This window comes from Panthera onca, chromosome F1 (assembly GCF_046562875.1).
Source record: "Panthera onca isolate mPanOnc1 chromosome F1, mPanOnc1 haplotype 2, whole genome shotgun sequence".
Taxonomy (NCBI): domain Eukaryota; kingdom Metazoa; phylum Chordata; class Mammalia; order Carnivora; family Felidae; genus Panthera; species Panthera onca.
This window is the reverse complement of record NC_138355.1, coordinates 59,688,884-59,705,402: the sequence shown is the minus strand read 5'-3', so window position 1 is coordinate 59,705,402 and position 16,519 is coordinate 59,688,884. Positions and strand designations below refer to the sequence as shown.

Sequence of the window (16,519 nt, the reverse complement as noted above, 5' to 3'; positions counted from 1 at the left end):
TCATGATAAGAGCTTCCATACTTTGGATAGATGCATTGAATAGGTTTACTCTAAATAGATAAAATCTAACTTGCAGGATTCAGCAAGTTATTTAACTTCTCTATGCTCAGATTCTGCATCTTTAATGATGAGATTCAAGTATCTACTTTGTGGATTGAATGAGAATTGAACAGTATAATGATTCAAAGAACATGACATAGAACATGATATATACTCTAAGATCTTCGCTTAGTGTTTTTGAAAATAAAACAGCTGAAAAGCAGTCAAATTTAATGTCAAATGTAAATCCCAATGTAAAAAGAACATAAAATAAGGTCAAGTTTAGATAGATTTTCTTGACTAATCCGCTTTATGCAAAATATAACAATACCTTTTACTTACCATTACATACGTCAGATACACATTTACACAAACATCATTTTAATTTCTGGTAATTATGTTGTTGGTGTAACTGTTAGCAGCCTTCAAAGAGAAACAAAATCTTCAGTGATTAACTCTGCCTGTATTTGCCTGTATCTTTTCAGTGATGTATCCTGCGTATGCAAAATGGGTGCAGTCACACAGAGACCTGCCCATCAGGCTCAATCAGTGGTGTAATGTCGTGGTAGGTACACACTCTTTCTTCTTCTGTTCTTTCATTCTTCTTCTTACTCATTTTTTTTTAAAGCACATTTTGTTTCTCCTGATTTTTATATTCAAGGGATTGGGAGAATGGAAGTATTTTTTTATTACAGTTATGGATTACAATTATGATTTCTGATTACTTACCACATGAAATCGTTAATAAAAATTGAAATGCTCTCCATAATGGTGAAATTATATTCCTGCCTCTTCCAGCGTTGGGAGTTCAAACATCCTCAACCTTTCCTACGTACTCGCGAATTCCTTTGGCAGGAAGGGCACAGTGCATTTGCTACATTTGAAGAAGCAGCAGAAGAGGTATAAAAAGTTATCTTCCATATTAATTATGTTCCATTTCTTTGTCCAGGCTGTGCTTTTTTTTTCCCCCAGCTGTAAGTAATACAGTGCTGTCTATTTGTATAGAAATCATTCAACAAATAAATACAAGTGGAAATATAATCTGATCTCAAAATAACTTTAAAAGATAATTTCCTGGTATAATTATTTTGTTACTTAAAATGTATGTATTACTTGTTAAAAGAAAAAAAAAAGCAAGTTATTTACTTATTTATTTAGAGAACACGAGTGGGGGAGGGCCAAAGAGAGAGGGAGAGAGAGAGAATCCCAAGGAGGGTCGGTGCTGTCACATGGAGCCCAACGTGGGGCTTGATCTCACGATGTGCAAGATCATGACCTCAGTGGAAATCAAGAGTCAGATGCTTGACCGGCTAGCCACTCAGGCAGCCCTTATATTTTCAAATGAAAGTTTTTTCGGACTTCCATGTATAGAGGAAATTATAATCCCAGGGGTGAAATTAATTATTCTTCAGAAGATTTTCACCCTGGTTACTATATATTTTTATATCTTTCATAAATGTTTCTTTTTATTTTTTTTTAATTTTTAAAAATTTATGTTTATTTTTGAGAGAGAGACAGACAGACAGACAGACAGAGCATGAACAGGAGAGGGTCAGAGAGAGAGACAGAGACCCAAATCTGAAGCAGGCTCCAGGGTCTGAGCTGTCAGCACAGAGCCCGACGCGGGGCTCGAACCCACGAACTGTGAGATCATGACCTGAGCTGAAGTTGGAAGCTTAAGCCACCCAGTGCCCCTATTTTTCTTGTATTCTAAACTTATGAACATTTAAAAAAATTATTCAGTTTCTTTTACCCTACTTGGTTGAATGTTTTTCCATAATAAATACACACTAGCTGCTTTAGCCTTCCCGTAAAAAAAAGGTATTTATTGTTGGAGATGCTTGTTCCACCACATTTAGTTTTAAATAGTACAGTTTTATAGACCTTTAAGAAATAAATACACCATGAATTTTGATCGCTTTCACATTTAAAATGTTGTTACAGGTCTTGCAGATACTTGACTTATATGCTCAGGTGTACGAAGAGCTCCTGGCAATTCCTGTTGTAAAAGGCAGAAAGACTGAAAAAGAAAAATTTGCAGGAGGAGACTATACAACTACCGTAGAAGCATTTATATCTGCTAGTGGAAGAGCCATCCAGGTATCACAAAGTGCACAAGCGGTTCATAGGGACTATGAGCATAGCCTCTGGGCACATCCAACAGACTGCAGGTCGTCAGAGAAGTAGACCATTTTCAAACAAATCAGTACATTTCGTGTGCCTCCTAGATCATATAATTTCAGGCTTCTCTGTCCCATTCTTCTCTAAATCTCTGAGGTCACTTAGTTAAGCAAAGGCTTGTATCCTGAATTACCAAAGCACGGATTCCTTTTTAGCCTTTGTAGTTGAAATTAATCCTATGAAAGGGACTGCTCCCAGCAAATACACTTCTGTAGTGTTTTTTTGACTAATCCTAGTCTCTTTGTTGTATCATTTATGCTTTAAGAATTTACTTAATATAAAAAAAGCAAAGAAGCTAAGTTTATATATCTAGTGTCATTTTGGGTGTGTGATCTTATAGAAATCATTTTCAGAGGCATGATTGGGGTTATTAAAATTAAAGCTTATATTTCTATTTTTAGGGAGCAACATCACATCATTTAGGGCAGAATTTTTCCAAAATGTTTGAAATTATTTTTGAAGATCCAAAGACACCAGGAGAGAAGCAGTTTGCCTATCAGAACTCCTGGGGCCTGACAACTCGCACTATTGGTGTTATGACCATGGTTCATGGGGACAACATGGGCTTAGTATTACCACCCCGTGTAGCTTGTGTTCAGGTAAGGAAAATATTTCTGCTTATCATTCCTTTTATAAAATACAAGCCCTGTTTACTAAAGGAAATTTGAAAGGGTGATTTTCTGAGTATCATTCAGGTAGATTTTGCTAATATAGAAACAACATAGAGTATGATCTGTTAGTATTGTGTAACTACGTGTATCATTTCTGTTATTGTTTTCTTATTGTTTTCTTTGCTCGTAATTTTTAGCTGCTTTTTAGGTAAAACTCTTTTAGAAATCATTTTTTGAAATGACTTACAATAGGTTTAATGAAATATAGTAGGTCAAGTAAAAATGCATTTAGCATAGAAAAGTAATGCAGCTGAGTGCTACACGTTCAGTGGAGATGAGAAATCACATAAGTTGATCCGTGTTAAAATTTATAGTCCCTAGTTGGTTTTGACATCTGGGTGTCCCGCAGCGGTAAGACTTCATTACCTTTGTACACTGTTTCTTTGTGTAAATTTGTGACATTGTGCTGGTTCTAGGTGGTGGTTATTCCTTGTGGCATTACAAATGCACTTTCTGAAGAAGACCGAGATGCTCTGCTTGCGAAATGCAATGATTATCGAAGGCGGTTACTGAGTGTTAATATTCGAGTTAGAGTTGATTTGCGAGATAACTATTCTCCAGGTTGGAAGTTCAACCACTGGGAGCTCAAGGTAAATTCTTCAGTTGTATCTTTCCCTTCCACACTCCCAGTTTGGAGTTAGAGCTTCTTTATGCATATGCTTTTGTGAGACATAAGGCTTCTCATTACATTTCTCTGTTTGGATAGTTGTTTTTTTTCTTCACTTAAACTTCACTTAGACAAAGTCCAGATCTTTGTTACAGCGAGGGATACCTAAAGCTTACATATTTTCTAAATTTAAAATCTTTTCTGTGGAAGCTTATTTTTATTGTTAGAATAAAAATGATCTTAAAGACCTTCTATATGATTAATAAACTTAAGACTGTTATACAAAAATGTTTACACCAAGAATTCATATAATAATAAGCTATTTAAATATTTAAGCTATTTAAACAGTAAGACTGTCAGAATAACGGTGCATGGTTATCACCTAGCTGACATTGTAAAACATCAGAGATTATCATCGTATTTGGTTTTTCACACCACATTGTTTTTCAACACCAATTTGTTGGTTTTTATTTTGTATATTCAAGGCTAAATTCTGGCTTAATGTTTTAAGACGAATTTCATTTATTGCACATTGTCATTAGTAGAATAATCTATATTGTTAATTCCATTTTGTAAACTTCTGGGATTTAACTTGATTTCATATGCTTTATTTAACAAGGGAATCATATTAGATTTAGCAGTGAGGAGTCGAGAATTTATAAATTTACAATCCAGGAAACATGCGAGAAGAGTAGTGACACTGCAGCTGCAAGCTGGTCCCAAGTGTGGAAGCTCAGCAGGAGGGGGATTATTCGGTGTGAACACACATAGGGTTCCCCAAATTGCTATTAACGGCCCACTTTATTTTAACTGGCCCCTAAGGTAAATCTTCTGTGCTAAAACTTAGTAGTTATATTCATTCTGCTTCCCTTCTGTGTAAAATGCTTTTTCCTTTACTTACTCTCCTACGTTTAATGAAGACTTTAAAGATAAATGTTTTCTCTGCATGACTTGCCTTTACCTGCAGTGTTTTTTGCTTACTTAGAAGTAACTGTTGTGTGATTCTGGTGGCAGCTCGTCTGAGCCCATGAGTACTTAGAGGAGAAACTTACTCTGCTGCTGGCTGGATTGAAAGGGGAAAAAAAGGCATCCGTATTCACTTCTCCCTTCTGTGTTGTTCCCCTTTCGTCTCCCTTCTTCTCTTAGAACCGACTTGACTTTGTCCCCGTCACTCTTCTTTTTCATATCCTGCTGAACCTGTACCGTGAAGGGGACCTCTTAGTAGGAGTTGGCTCCCCCACAGCTTCCTTGTCTACAGTTCTCAGGAAAGAAAACAAAGCCCCTGTGTTCCAAACATGATTCCGAAAACTAAGGCACACCAGGAGAGTTCTCCAGTTAGTGAAAAGTATTGATGGCACTTTTTAATGCCATTTTAATCTCCATTTAGTCCTAGGATTCCTGAGAAAAGAAAGTATTTTGAAAGATCTAGATTCATACTCATTTGGTAGTAATTAATTTTATATAGAGAGGCGGTCGGGGTGGTGCGGGATATGTACTGTGAGACTCAGTTGAATAACTGGGGGTACGGTTTGGTGGTGAGACCAGACCCTGCGACCCCCCACAACTTCCTTAATACCTCTTCCTGTAGTAGGAAAATAGAAAGGGGGAAAATAATGTGAGTGAATTCAGTACTTTTCCTTTTACTGTGTTGGATCATGTTGTGTTGCTATTGAAAAGAAAAACAAGCAAACAGCCTTTTATGAGTAAATTCGTAACTTGTTACTTAGAAAAAACTATCAACAAAATCTATGCCTCTGCTATGGTTTGGCCTCAGATTATCTTTCTAGCTGTTATTTCTTGTTAACCTCCTTTCATACATCCTTGTCTCTGTTCTCAGACAGTCTCTTTTCCACCTTTATGTCTTTGCTTGTGCTATTTCTTCCACCTCGGTTGTAAAATTTGCTATCATGAAACAATCATAAATTTTTTTAATGTGTTTTGTAATGTTTTAATTTATTTTTGAGAGAGAGAGAGAGAGAACAACAGAGCACGGGCAGGGGAGGGCCAGAGAGAGAGGGAGACACAGAATCCGAAGCAGGCTCTAGGTTCTGAGCTGTCAGCACAGAGCTCGACGCCGTGGGGCTCGAACCTACGAACCGTGAGATCATGCCCTGAGCCGAAGTCAGACGCTTAACCAACTGAGCCACCCAGGCACCCCAGACAGTCTCAATTTTGTGGCAAGCATGTATAGTACAAAAAATTAATTTTTCCTTCCTGAACCAGTTGAAAGTAAGATTCTAGCCTGATGCCTCTTCACTCTATGAACACAAAATTGGAGAGTTAACATTGATCCATTACCAGTGAGTTTTTGAACCCCATCGAATTTTCTGAGTTGTCCCCTAGTATCTTTCATAGCAGAAGGATCTGGTTCAAAACTGAGCTACATGTAGTTATCACATCTTGTTAGTCTTTTTTACTCTGGAATAATGCCTTAGGCTTTTCTTTGATTATCACGATCTTGACACAGCACATTCCACATTCACCTTTTAATCAAATAATACATATTTCTGTTTTTAAAAAAATATTTTTGTGGAGCCATGGTTTCTCATGTCATTCAGTGGATTATAATCTAGTACAGTCATTATTTTGAGGCTCAAAGTATCTTTGATACGACTCATAAAATCCCTTAAAGCTGACTTTTGAGCATTTCCTTGCTGTCTGGTACTAGAATTAGTCGTATCTCACAGAAGCCCTGGTTCTCTGAGCAGAGATGGTATTTCGTGCTGGACGCACTCATCACTTTTGAGCTGTCCCTCTTTCCAGACCTGCTCAGTAGACGGGGCTGCAGACTGGGGATGTGCACGCACACACACACGCACGCACACAGACACACAAATTTACGTCTGTGTTTCTATATCTATGTAATTTGATAACTGGGAGTTCACATTAATACTTTCAATTCCAGTAAAAAAACAGGACTCATTCTAGTTTTCTCCCATTCCAGGTTTTCACTCCCTTCTCTGACAGTGAAACACCTAGCTCCAGTTATCCGTAATACCTTGATTTATTTGATCAGCCCCTCTGTATGCAACCAGTCTCTCTCTGCCTTTGCCACCCACTCCCCACATGAATGCCCTTCCCATCCCACAAGGGTGGTGTCACTCCATGCCAGGCTCTTCTCAGGCCCTCTCGCCCCACTCAGGCTCTGACGCCCTGCCCTGGGCTGCCACGGCTCTCCTTGTCCAGTATAGGATCCATCTATTGCTGTTAGTTGTCAGTGTCATTTTAGTTTCCTTTCATCAGGAGTAGTTCATCAGCCTTTCTTTGCCATTCATGAAATGGGCATTTTTGTAAATATAGGTCAGTTATTTCATAGAATGTTCCTCAGTTTTGATGAAATCCCTCATTAAGTTTTGCCTTCTGTAGTAACGTTCTTCTCTCTTCCAGCTGAGGGTGGTCTCCCACTTCTGATTTTCTGTACTTACTGTCTGTATGCGTGCCTTATTTGCCTGGCAAATGGGAAGCTCCTGGAGGACAGGATCTGTTTTTTATCCCTCTTGTAAATCTCATTACACTCAACACTGTTACACATGCATGTACATTGGGTAAATAAAGGAATACAATGAAATAATGTCATACTTAGTATACAACAATTTGATGGTGTTCATTATTTTATAAAACAAGGCTTCTCTAAAGGTAAATCATTTTTTCTAGAATAACATTTAAAATTTTCCTGTGGCTTTGATTTGGAGGACTACTATCAGCAAAACCATATATGTAGAGGTTGCCTAACTTAAATTTGAAAACCCCAAATTAGTTTTAGAGCTCATTTACTCAAAAAAAAAAAAAAAAACAAAAAACAAAAAACAGTTTGAAAAAAACCCCTACTGTTTATCAGGTAAGGTACTCTACCCTAAAAATAAGGTTTCCCTGAGCCTTAATCCCCTCCTGGAGCATTCATGAGGGTTGAACATTCACAGGCTTAAAGTTGCATTTAGTCCTTCAGCGTCTTTGTAAAATCCAAAGGTATTGAATAGGGGAGTAGTTCCCAGAGTGTAGCCCCAGGACCAGCAGTGCCAGCATCACTTGAGAACTTGTGAGAAATATGAATCTTTAGGCCCCATTCCTGGGCCTAGTGTAATAAATTCTGGGGGGCAGAGAATTTGCAGTCTCTGCTTTAGCAAGCCTTCAGAGATTCTGCTGCACAGTAGAGTGTCCAGACCTGAGACCAACCAGAGTACACCATCGTGCCCCATAAGAGTCGCAGATGTGCCAAGGTATGCTAATCAATGGTTTGGTGGCCTTAGGTTCAAGAAGCCGCCTCTGTTTACCAGCTCGTGCCACACAAATGTAACTTTCTGTGCGTGCTGTCATTTGAGAAGAGTCAAGAATACTGATCTAGAGAGCACTACCCTCCTGTTTCTCCATTAAACACTTTATTAGCTCAAAACCACTTGGGCACTACATCTTTTCTTAGGTTCATACGTTCTTATTGGAGATCACCTTAGTATCTTAGGAATATTGCCTGCTGCCTTTATTTGTTAATGCCTTTGATTTCAGGGTTTTTATGATTTATGGTAGATAAAGCCATGAAATAATTCTTTATCTTCGAGTGGAGACATGCATGTATCATTTTAACTGTCTTTTTTGTTTTCTAGGGAGTTCCGATCAGACTTGAAGTTGGGCCACGTGATATGAAGAGCCGTCAGTTTGTAGCTGTCAGACGAGATACTGGAGAAAAGCTGACATTTGCTGATAATGAGGCTGAGACTAAACTTCAAGCTGTTTTGGAAGACATCCATGTGAACCTTTTTACAAAGTTAGTCCTTAGAATTGCTTTTGTCTCTGATCTTGAAATCCTGTTCAGCTTTTGAGAACTTACTGAGGGATTTTTTGAGCGCCCCAACTGGAAGCCATCTTTCCCTCTGAGCTCCCATGGTTCTTCATTTACGTTTCTCTTTGTGTTTTTGACTGGTAGCATGACGATTTTTCCAAGAGCTTTCTGCTTAATAGGTTTGCAGCAGTGGCCTCTCTGTCCCATGGACTAATTGGGGTTAACTTTAGATGCAGGCTTTTATGACATATGAATTTGGGGGATTAAGCCACTGATTGTCACCTGTGTGGGTAGACATTAGCAGCAGCCAGGGAGCTTTAAAAAATACCAGTGCCTAGAACCCTCCCTAGAAATATTAATTTAGTAGGTCTAGAGTGAGCCTGGCAGCTGTAGTATTAAAAGCTCCCCACGTGGTGATGACCTGTGGCCAAGGCTAAGAACCTTTCGGTTGAGATTGTAGGTCCGGGATGAGAGGAAGCTTCAGGGCTGCCCTGACCTGTGGAGAGGGGTCTTCTAGAATCAGGGGTTTCAAGTCAGAGGCACTAGAAGATTGGTGTGTGTGTGTGGCACCATATTTTCTCTCCTACCCACCCGAGGCAGAGAGAAAGGCCCACTGCCCCTGGGGATGGAGGTTCAGTTTGGGGGAAGGTAGTGCCTGCATCGTGTTTATTCCTGTATCTTCTGATGCCTTGTGCCGGACTCATTAGGCTCCCATAAATCATGCATTTAAGGAAAGAACTAATTTTAGCTGTGGCATTGGTGCTTGCTTACGTTTTTGGGCAAGTGGTTTCATTCCTCTGGGCTTGCTTGCCCTAAAATGGAATGATAATGAGTCTCTTGACTTCAAGGATTTACTTAACCAGCTAATGAATAGTGCATTTGAAGTCCATCTGAACTCAGAACAGGTAATACTGTCAGAGGTGAAAGATCAGAAGGCTGCCCGTCTCTGTTGCTGCCATTTAATGCTGCTGTGCATTTGGGGGTGCCTGGGGGACTCAGTTGGTTAAGTGTCTGACTTTGACTTGGGTTATGATCTCACGGTTTGTGAGTTCGAGCCCCGCATAGGACTCTGATGTCGGTGCAGAGCCCGCCTCAGATCCTCTGTCCCAGTCTGTCTCTGCCCGTCCACTTGAGCGCATGCACTCTCTCACTCAAAAATAAATAAAACATTAAAAAGTAAGTAAGAAAGTAATGTATTTAGGACAGTGGTTCTTTTCTAGGGATTCTCTTCAGAGTCACCTGGGAACTTTGGGAACAGAAAGATACCTGAGCCTCACAGGTTTTAAGATAGATTCTGGTTGTCTGTAGTATTAAAGTGTTCTCTGTGTGATTTCAGATGCACACGCCTGGTTGGAAAACTGCTTTAGTGGCTAAAAAGCAGTTTTTTTCATTGGCATTTTTATTCAGTAAATTTGTTAACAATGTAGGTTGCATAAAGTTGCACTTTTTTCCCACCTAAGTGTTAAGCCTGGGAAGCGTGTATTCGTTTTTCTCGATCTCATTGGCTGTAACTTACTCACATAAGCTTATCTCAATATGAAGAAGTCCACAGGAGGGGATTTGGTGGAGAGCTAGCAGGCACTGGCACAGAATTCACATGGTCTTAGACCTGAGAGTCAGAAAAGAAGCATATGCTTTCTCTTTCTTTGTCACCACCCATGAGTGGTCCTCATGTATTGTGTGGCTTTGAATGTGGAAGAGAATAAATACTTACTTCCATTTCTAAATGTAGTTTAGAAGTTCTTATAAGGGAGTTACGTAGTATACGATAACTGCTCGAATATTGTGTATTTATTGTTTTTCCTTTTTTAAAACATGCTCATGCCTTTGTGTTCGATTCTTACAATAATCCTATATGGTAGTTAGATTACTTGAGTGTTTTTCCAGTTTTGTGGAAGGGAAAAACTTAAGACCAAAGAGGTTTAAAAAATGATACTCTCATAGATGGTAGTGGTATAGACAGGAATAGAATGTTGGTTAGTAGAGATTTAATGGCAGTAACAAAAGTAATTAGAGCACCTGGCTGGCTCAGTGGGAGAGCCTGTGACTTGATCTCAGGGTCATGAGTTCAAGCCCCATGTTGAAGTGACTTAAATAAATCAAACTTAAAAAAAAAAAAAAAAAAGTATTACCTGTTGTATGCTTGGGAAATTCCCCTTTCATTTAGTGTTAATGGTAATACAATGATGAGTTGACTGAGACTTACTGCGTGTTGCTGTTAAGTGACAAAGTGGAGATTCAAATTGAGAAGTTCTCACTTCCAGGTAATTGCTCTTTTGTTAGATTATGCTTATTTTTTAAAGAAAACTTTGTCATATTAGTAAGAAAAAATATATTCTTTTTCAATTATGTTTTGATAGGGCTTCTGAAGACCTTAAGACTCATATGGTCGTGGCTAATACAATGGAAGACTTTCAGAAGATGCTAGATTCTGGGAAGGTAAGAGACTTCTGGAAAGTTTTGAATATAAAATATTTCAGTAATGGTATTTTAAGACTCACTGAATTTATGCATGATATTAATCCCTTTTATAAGGCCAGTCACGCAACAGGATTATATATTCCTCCACATTTTATCCTGTTTTCCATTGGCTTTCCTAAAGCATTACAGCATTATATCATTTCTGGATAACACTGTGAACTGATTATGTAAAAAATTTTTCTCTCACTTTAAATACTGGCTAAACAGCATTCATTCTGTATGACCCTTAATGTTTTAATTGCTGAAGGTGTTTTTCATCTTGAATTAAGTTCCTGAAGTAAGCGTTAACATAATGTAATATTGAAATATAATGTGCATATTCCTAAAATAAGGTTAAAAATCCATGTCAAAATTTTCAATTCCCTGATCTTAATTGATTGAGCTTTTCTGAATAATAAGGGGGAAAATATTGCTCATGTCTAAGCCTGTTTTTCAAAATGAATGGGTACTTCACGCTCCTTTAAAAAACCTAGGTCTTTCTAATCAGGTGGGTACATAGTGGTTCTTTCGAATTTTATCAGTTTTATGTGTTGTGAGTATGCAGATGTTCCTAGCTGAAACTTCTCTAATTTTCAAAGAAAAGAGGTGTCCTGATTCGCACAATTATTAATTGTTGCAATGAATCACTTGTGAACTTTAATATTCTGGTATTCATGCTTGATTTTACAACCAATCCTGTGTTCTCAGGTTATAAATGAGAAAACCATGGGCCAGAGTCTAAATGAATTACCCCGAGCTCTACAGAGGCAAACTTGGTCCTAAAATTTAGATGTCATTTTGACTAAGTTTAATGCACTTTCTTCTGTATATTTTTGTTCTTATGTATTATTTTTTTTAAGTTTATTTTTAGAGAGAGCAAGAGCGGGGGAGGGACAGAGAGACAGGGTGAGAGAGAAACCCAAGCAGTCTTTGCGCTGTCAGCGCAGACCCTGATGCAGGGCTCGAACTCACAAATGGTGAGGTCATGCCCTGAGCCAAAATCGAGTGGGACACTTAACCAACTGAGTCACCCAGGCGCCCCAGGTCATAACCTCTTAATATGTCTTTTATTGCATGAGCTGGGACAATGTGTTAATCTCTCTGGCTCTCAGTTTACTAATCTGTAAATGAGTACAAGATAGATAATCTTAAAATCCCCTTCAGATCCATAATTCTTCAGTAGGTTTCTATTATTCTTGGTTTATTGCCTTTGTGATCTTCCACCTTTCTGGTTTCTGGAAGTTGTCACTTGGTTCAGATTATGTACTTCTTTTTTTTAATTAAAAAAAATTTTTTTTTTAATGTTTGTTTATTTTTGAGAGAAAGAGAGCTGGGGAAAGGGCAGAGAGAGGGAAACACAGAATCCAAAGCAGGCTCTAGGCTCTGAGCTGCCAGCACAGAGCCCGACGCGGGGCTCGAACTCATAAGCCGTGAGATCATGACCTGAGCCGAAGTCGGACGCTTAACCAACTGAGCCACCCAGGAGCCCCTCAGACTACATACTTCCGATAGAAGGCTAAAGATTCAATGTTTATTTTTTCTTTCACTGTAATTTATTTATGATTTTATTTTTATTCCATTAATTACTGAATTTTTAAAATTTCCTTTATTGGGGTGCATGGGTGGGTGGCTCAGTTGGTTAAGCATCTGACTCTTGGTTTCAGCTCAGGTCATGATCTTACAGTTTGTGAGATCGAACCCAGCGTCGGGCTCTGCTCTGAGAGTACAGGACCTGCTTGGGATTCTCTCTGTCCCTCTCCTGCTTGCTTTCTCTCTCTCTCTGTTTCTCTTAAAATAAACTTAAAAAAAAAAAAAAAAATAATGTTTCATTTATTATGGAAATATAGTAGTCACTTTTGCAGTCCAGTCTGGTAAAGACATTATGTAAGAGTTAATAAATCAATAGAGTAACTTATCAGTTAATCCATTGCTTTCAAAGAAAGGAATCTCAGCAGATATCAGTAGAGTCATATCTTTTATTCTAATATCAGATTAGAGATTTCAACATCTATTCTAAAGCACAAAGTGGGATGTTAGTTGTATGTCCAAAGAGCACGTAGAGATTAGATTTTGTTTCTTGTATCAGTAGCCAGTTCTGTCCCCCCACCTCCCCTCATGTTGGTCACCTTCTGTGTGTTGACTGACCGTCAAGCAACCTTTGAGGCTCTTGTAAATAAAACTGTATTTACTAGGTGGGGAGAAGGAGAAAGGGATCTTTGGAACTTGCATGTAGGTGAAAGTTTGATTTTCTACTCTTTGTTGGTATAAATGAAAAAAAAATTAGATCTGATTTATAGAACTTCAGTAAATTTTTTCAAAAGTATAATTAAATGAAAAACAAATGTTATTTATGTATAATTTTTTTAGTCTTGATGTATGTTACTAATCTGTTGATCACTATGATTTTTGAGTATTGCTATTTCTCGTCATTAACATTTTCTGCTTCAGAATTCAAGATATTATACATTGTGGAAAATTGTATCTTTTTAAAGCATATAGAAATAATAAAAAATAAAAGTTAAAAACTTTTCTGTGGTTGAATAAATAGGCTAAAAATATATATTTTACTTTCATATTAATGAATTATATGCATAAATAGAAATTTCACGTCTTACCACCTACACTTTACTTTGAAGCTACAAAGAATTAAAACATGCATTTTTACAAAATTACCATTTATGAGTTTAAATAACTTCAGTTGAATTTTTCCATACTATGGCATTTTTAAATTTTAAAAATTATTTTAGAAATCCCTTCTCAAGGCTCAGTAATTTTTTCTTAGGGAAAAAGAAAATAAGACCACTTACTGTAGAATTTGTTAAAGTAATGAAAATATAGTTGTGTTGTGGGTTAAAAATAAAAGCAAAATTTTCTAAGAGACCAAATTTAAATTTATAATCCAAAGACCCTCTTTGTAATTAAGTCTTAATATTTTTATCATTGCACAGTGACAGTGGTTCCAAGTTTTCCTCCCATTCTGTTTTTTGTAATGAATTTTAAACAATACTTTTATGAATGTGCATTCTTTTCATGCTTTCTGTTTGTACAAATGCTAATGATTTACCAAATTTCAATACAGGGGGGTAACTTTGGGTTATTTCAGCCCTTATATATCTAAGTTTATTTTGCTTCCACTTTCATCGCATAAACAATTTTTATTAAAATGTTTCAAAATTCTTACTAATACCATTCCTTACACCTTCTCTTCACCCACTCATTCCCTCCCACCCCCCCACTACCCTGCCGGGATTTTCCTAGCAAGTTATCACTTCTTTATTGTCTTAAGGCAGATTATCAAAATAACAGTTGATCAATTTTGGGAATTAGGCTAACACATTTTGTTGAATAAGAGACAGATAACTAACTATTCCTTATCCTGCAGAATGTTCACCTGATGAATTACTTGTTCTTTTTATAATTTCCTACTGTTACTTTCACTTTACTTCTTAGAGAAACCTTTTAAAGTATGTTTAACTAAATTCCCAGTGCCTTATAAGGGGTTTGCAAGAGGGTCATGATTTGAGTATGGAATGTGTGGCTCAAAGTAGTTGATCAGAAATTGATGAGGGGGTGCGCCTCGGTGGCTCAGTTGGTTGAGTGTCCGACTTTGGCTCAGGTCATAATCTCGCGGTTCGTGAGTTCAAGCCCTGCATTGAGCTTGGGCTCATTGCTGTTATTGCAGAGCCCTCTTCAGATCCTCTGTCCCCTACTCTCTCTCTGCCCCTCCCCTGGTCACACACACACACGCTCCCTCTGTCTCTCTCTCTGTCTCTGTCTCTGTCTCAAAAATAAACATTAAAAAAAAAGTTGATGAGGGAGCTGGATAACTTTCTGTTTTTAAACTAATGTCTGGGGATTGTCCCCATCTTTGATCTCCCCGCTGCTAATCTTGATCTCCAGGAACTTTCTGTAGGATTGTTACATAATTGTTCTTGCATACAAACCTCACTTTGAAGTAGACATGCTATGAAAAGTTTAGGGTTTACAGCTGAGAGAACTCTTAATTCTTGTCTAGTCCAACACGCATTTTACAAAAGAAGATTCAGAGCTAGAGAGTTTCAAATATGCAATGAATTTCAAAATTAGGGTAAAATCCCAGCTCTCTTGATTCTGCCCGTTATTCTGTATGATCTAGAAAAGAAAATTTGAGAAGTTATTTTTTTCTGATACAAATTATTTTTGACTTTGAGTACCCTTGGACTTTAAAAGTGATTCACTTGCCTATCGCAGTATGGCATAAAGCGAGGTTTACCTGATTGTTCATTGTTACCGTTAACGGCAGTTTAAACATCAGTTTACTATTCGTCATCTCTCCTCTGTCCTACTTGCGGCTGGTCACCTAGGCAGAGCGGGTAGTGTCCGGATCTGAAGTGAGAGCAGTACAGTGAGAGGCTGGGCTCAGATCTACCGATCCTTCCTTTCCTCTCTTCAGGCACTGTGTTGTAGCCAGTTTATTTGGACACTGACGTGTATGGCAAAGATGTTTTGTCGTGTTGCTTTACGGTGTATGGGTTTTGGATAGAGGGACAAAAACATTTTCCCATCCCTTACACCTCTGAGCAGAGTTTCTTGCAGGTTTGGAAAGGTACCGTGGCCTGAAACAGCTACCATGGGAGACGTGTCCTTTTTGCTTCAACTCAGGTATTCCTTTTACGGAAGGGAATTCTAAACCCAGAATATTTTTTCTTTTCTATTAGATTGCTCAGATTCCATTCTGTGGGGAAATTGACTGTGAAGACTGGATCAAAAAGACCACTGCTAGGTAAATGTAGTTAACAGAACTTGTGAGCATTGCAGTGAAAAAGAATGGGAATTTAGAGCATAAATGAGTGGAATTCTTAATTTGTTTTTAATTTCAGAGATCAAGATCTTGAACCTGGGGCTCCATCCATGGGAGCTAAAAGCCTTTGCATCCCCTTCACACCGCTCTGTGAGCTGCAGCCGGGAGCCAGATGCGTCTGTGGCAAGAACCCTGCCAAGTTCTATACCTTGTTTGGTCGTAGTTACTAAGGGATAAAGCAAAACTCCTATCTCCAACCCTCCCCACTTTTTAAAAAAATTGATATTAATATCTTCCCAGATATAGACAGTTTTATGATTTTTTAAAATAAAAGTTCTAATAGGAGGTCACATGAGACACAGACCCCTTCTTCTTAGGCCTAAATTAACAGTGGGAAAAAGGCTTTTCTGTAAACAACCCCAGTAATAAATATCATGAATTAATACTGTTTTATGTATTCATTTATTTCTGAAATACATGATTTATGTACCACAGGACGTCCTTACAAAGAGATGAAGAAAATTGGGAACCCAGTCTCCCTCATGTTTCAGACCTCGAACGAGCAGTCCTCTCGTTTCTTGTATGTTGAAGTCCTTCTCTTCCTACACTCCTTCTCCTGAATCTAAAATTGTCCTAAATCTTTCTGTTTGGAAGACAAAACAAAACCACAAATGGACCGAAAAACAAAGAAACCCCATACCTTTCCCGTGAGCTTCTTCCTCCCTCTCGTTACTGCTGGTTTCTGTGGGGTCTTCACCAACAGGCCATGGTTTCTGAAGGAGGCATAACCCCCTCACTTCTGCTGTTTGTTTTGCACCTGTCTGCGCCCGCCCTGCCTCCGCCCCACCGCCATTTTCCCTGCGACCCCTAATGCCACTTCTGACCCAAGCTAACGTCTCAGTCTCTTGTCTTTCCATATCACTCTGCTGCGTTTCTGCTGCTATAAAACATTTCTTTTTTTTACTAAAATTACTCCTATGACTTGCCCTCCCACTCTGATTCTTCTT

The 16,519-nt window shown here is 38.3% G+C and overlaps 1 protein-coding gene across 1 annotated transcript in view; it reads left to right on the top strand.

Annotated features, from left to right (window-relative positions):
• Positions 1-15,955, top strand: part of EPRS1 (glutamyl-prolyl-tRNA synthetase 1) — a 72,221-nt gene extending 56,266 nt beyond the window's left edge. Inside the window, exons 24-32 of the mRNA XM_060644380.2 lie at positions 525-604; positions 838-939; positions 1,984-2,139; positions 2,622-2,819; positions 3,308-3,481; positions 8,097-8,257; positions 10,633-10,711; positions 15,430-15,494; positions 15,592-15,955. Of these exons, the coding sequence (XP_060500363.1) occupies positions 525-604; positions 838-939; positions 1,984-2,139; positions 2,622-2,819; positions 3,308-3,481; positions 8,097-8,257; positions 10,633-10,711; positions 15,430-15,494; positions 15,592-15,742 (1,166 nt within the window). The 3' untranslated portion in view covers positions 15,743-15,955. The remainder of the gene's footprint in view (positions 1-524; positions 605-837; positions 940-1,983; positions 2,140-2,621; positions 2,820-3,307; positions 3,482-8,096; positions 8,258-10,632; positions 10,712-15,429; positions 15,495-15,591) is intronic.
• Positions 15,956-16,519: the final 564 nt, after the last annotated feature.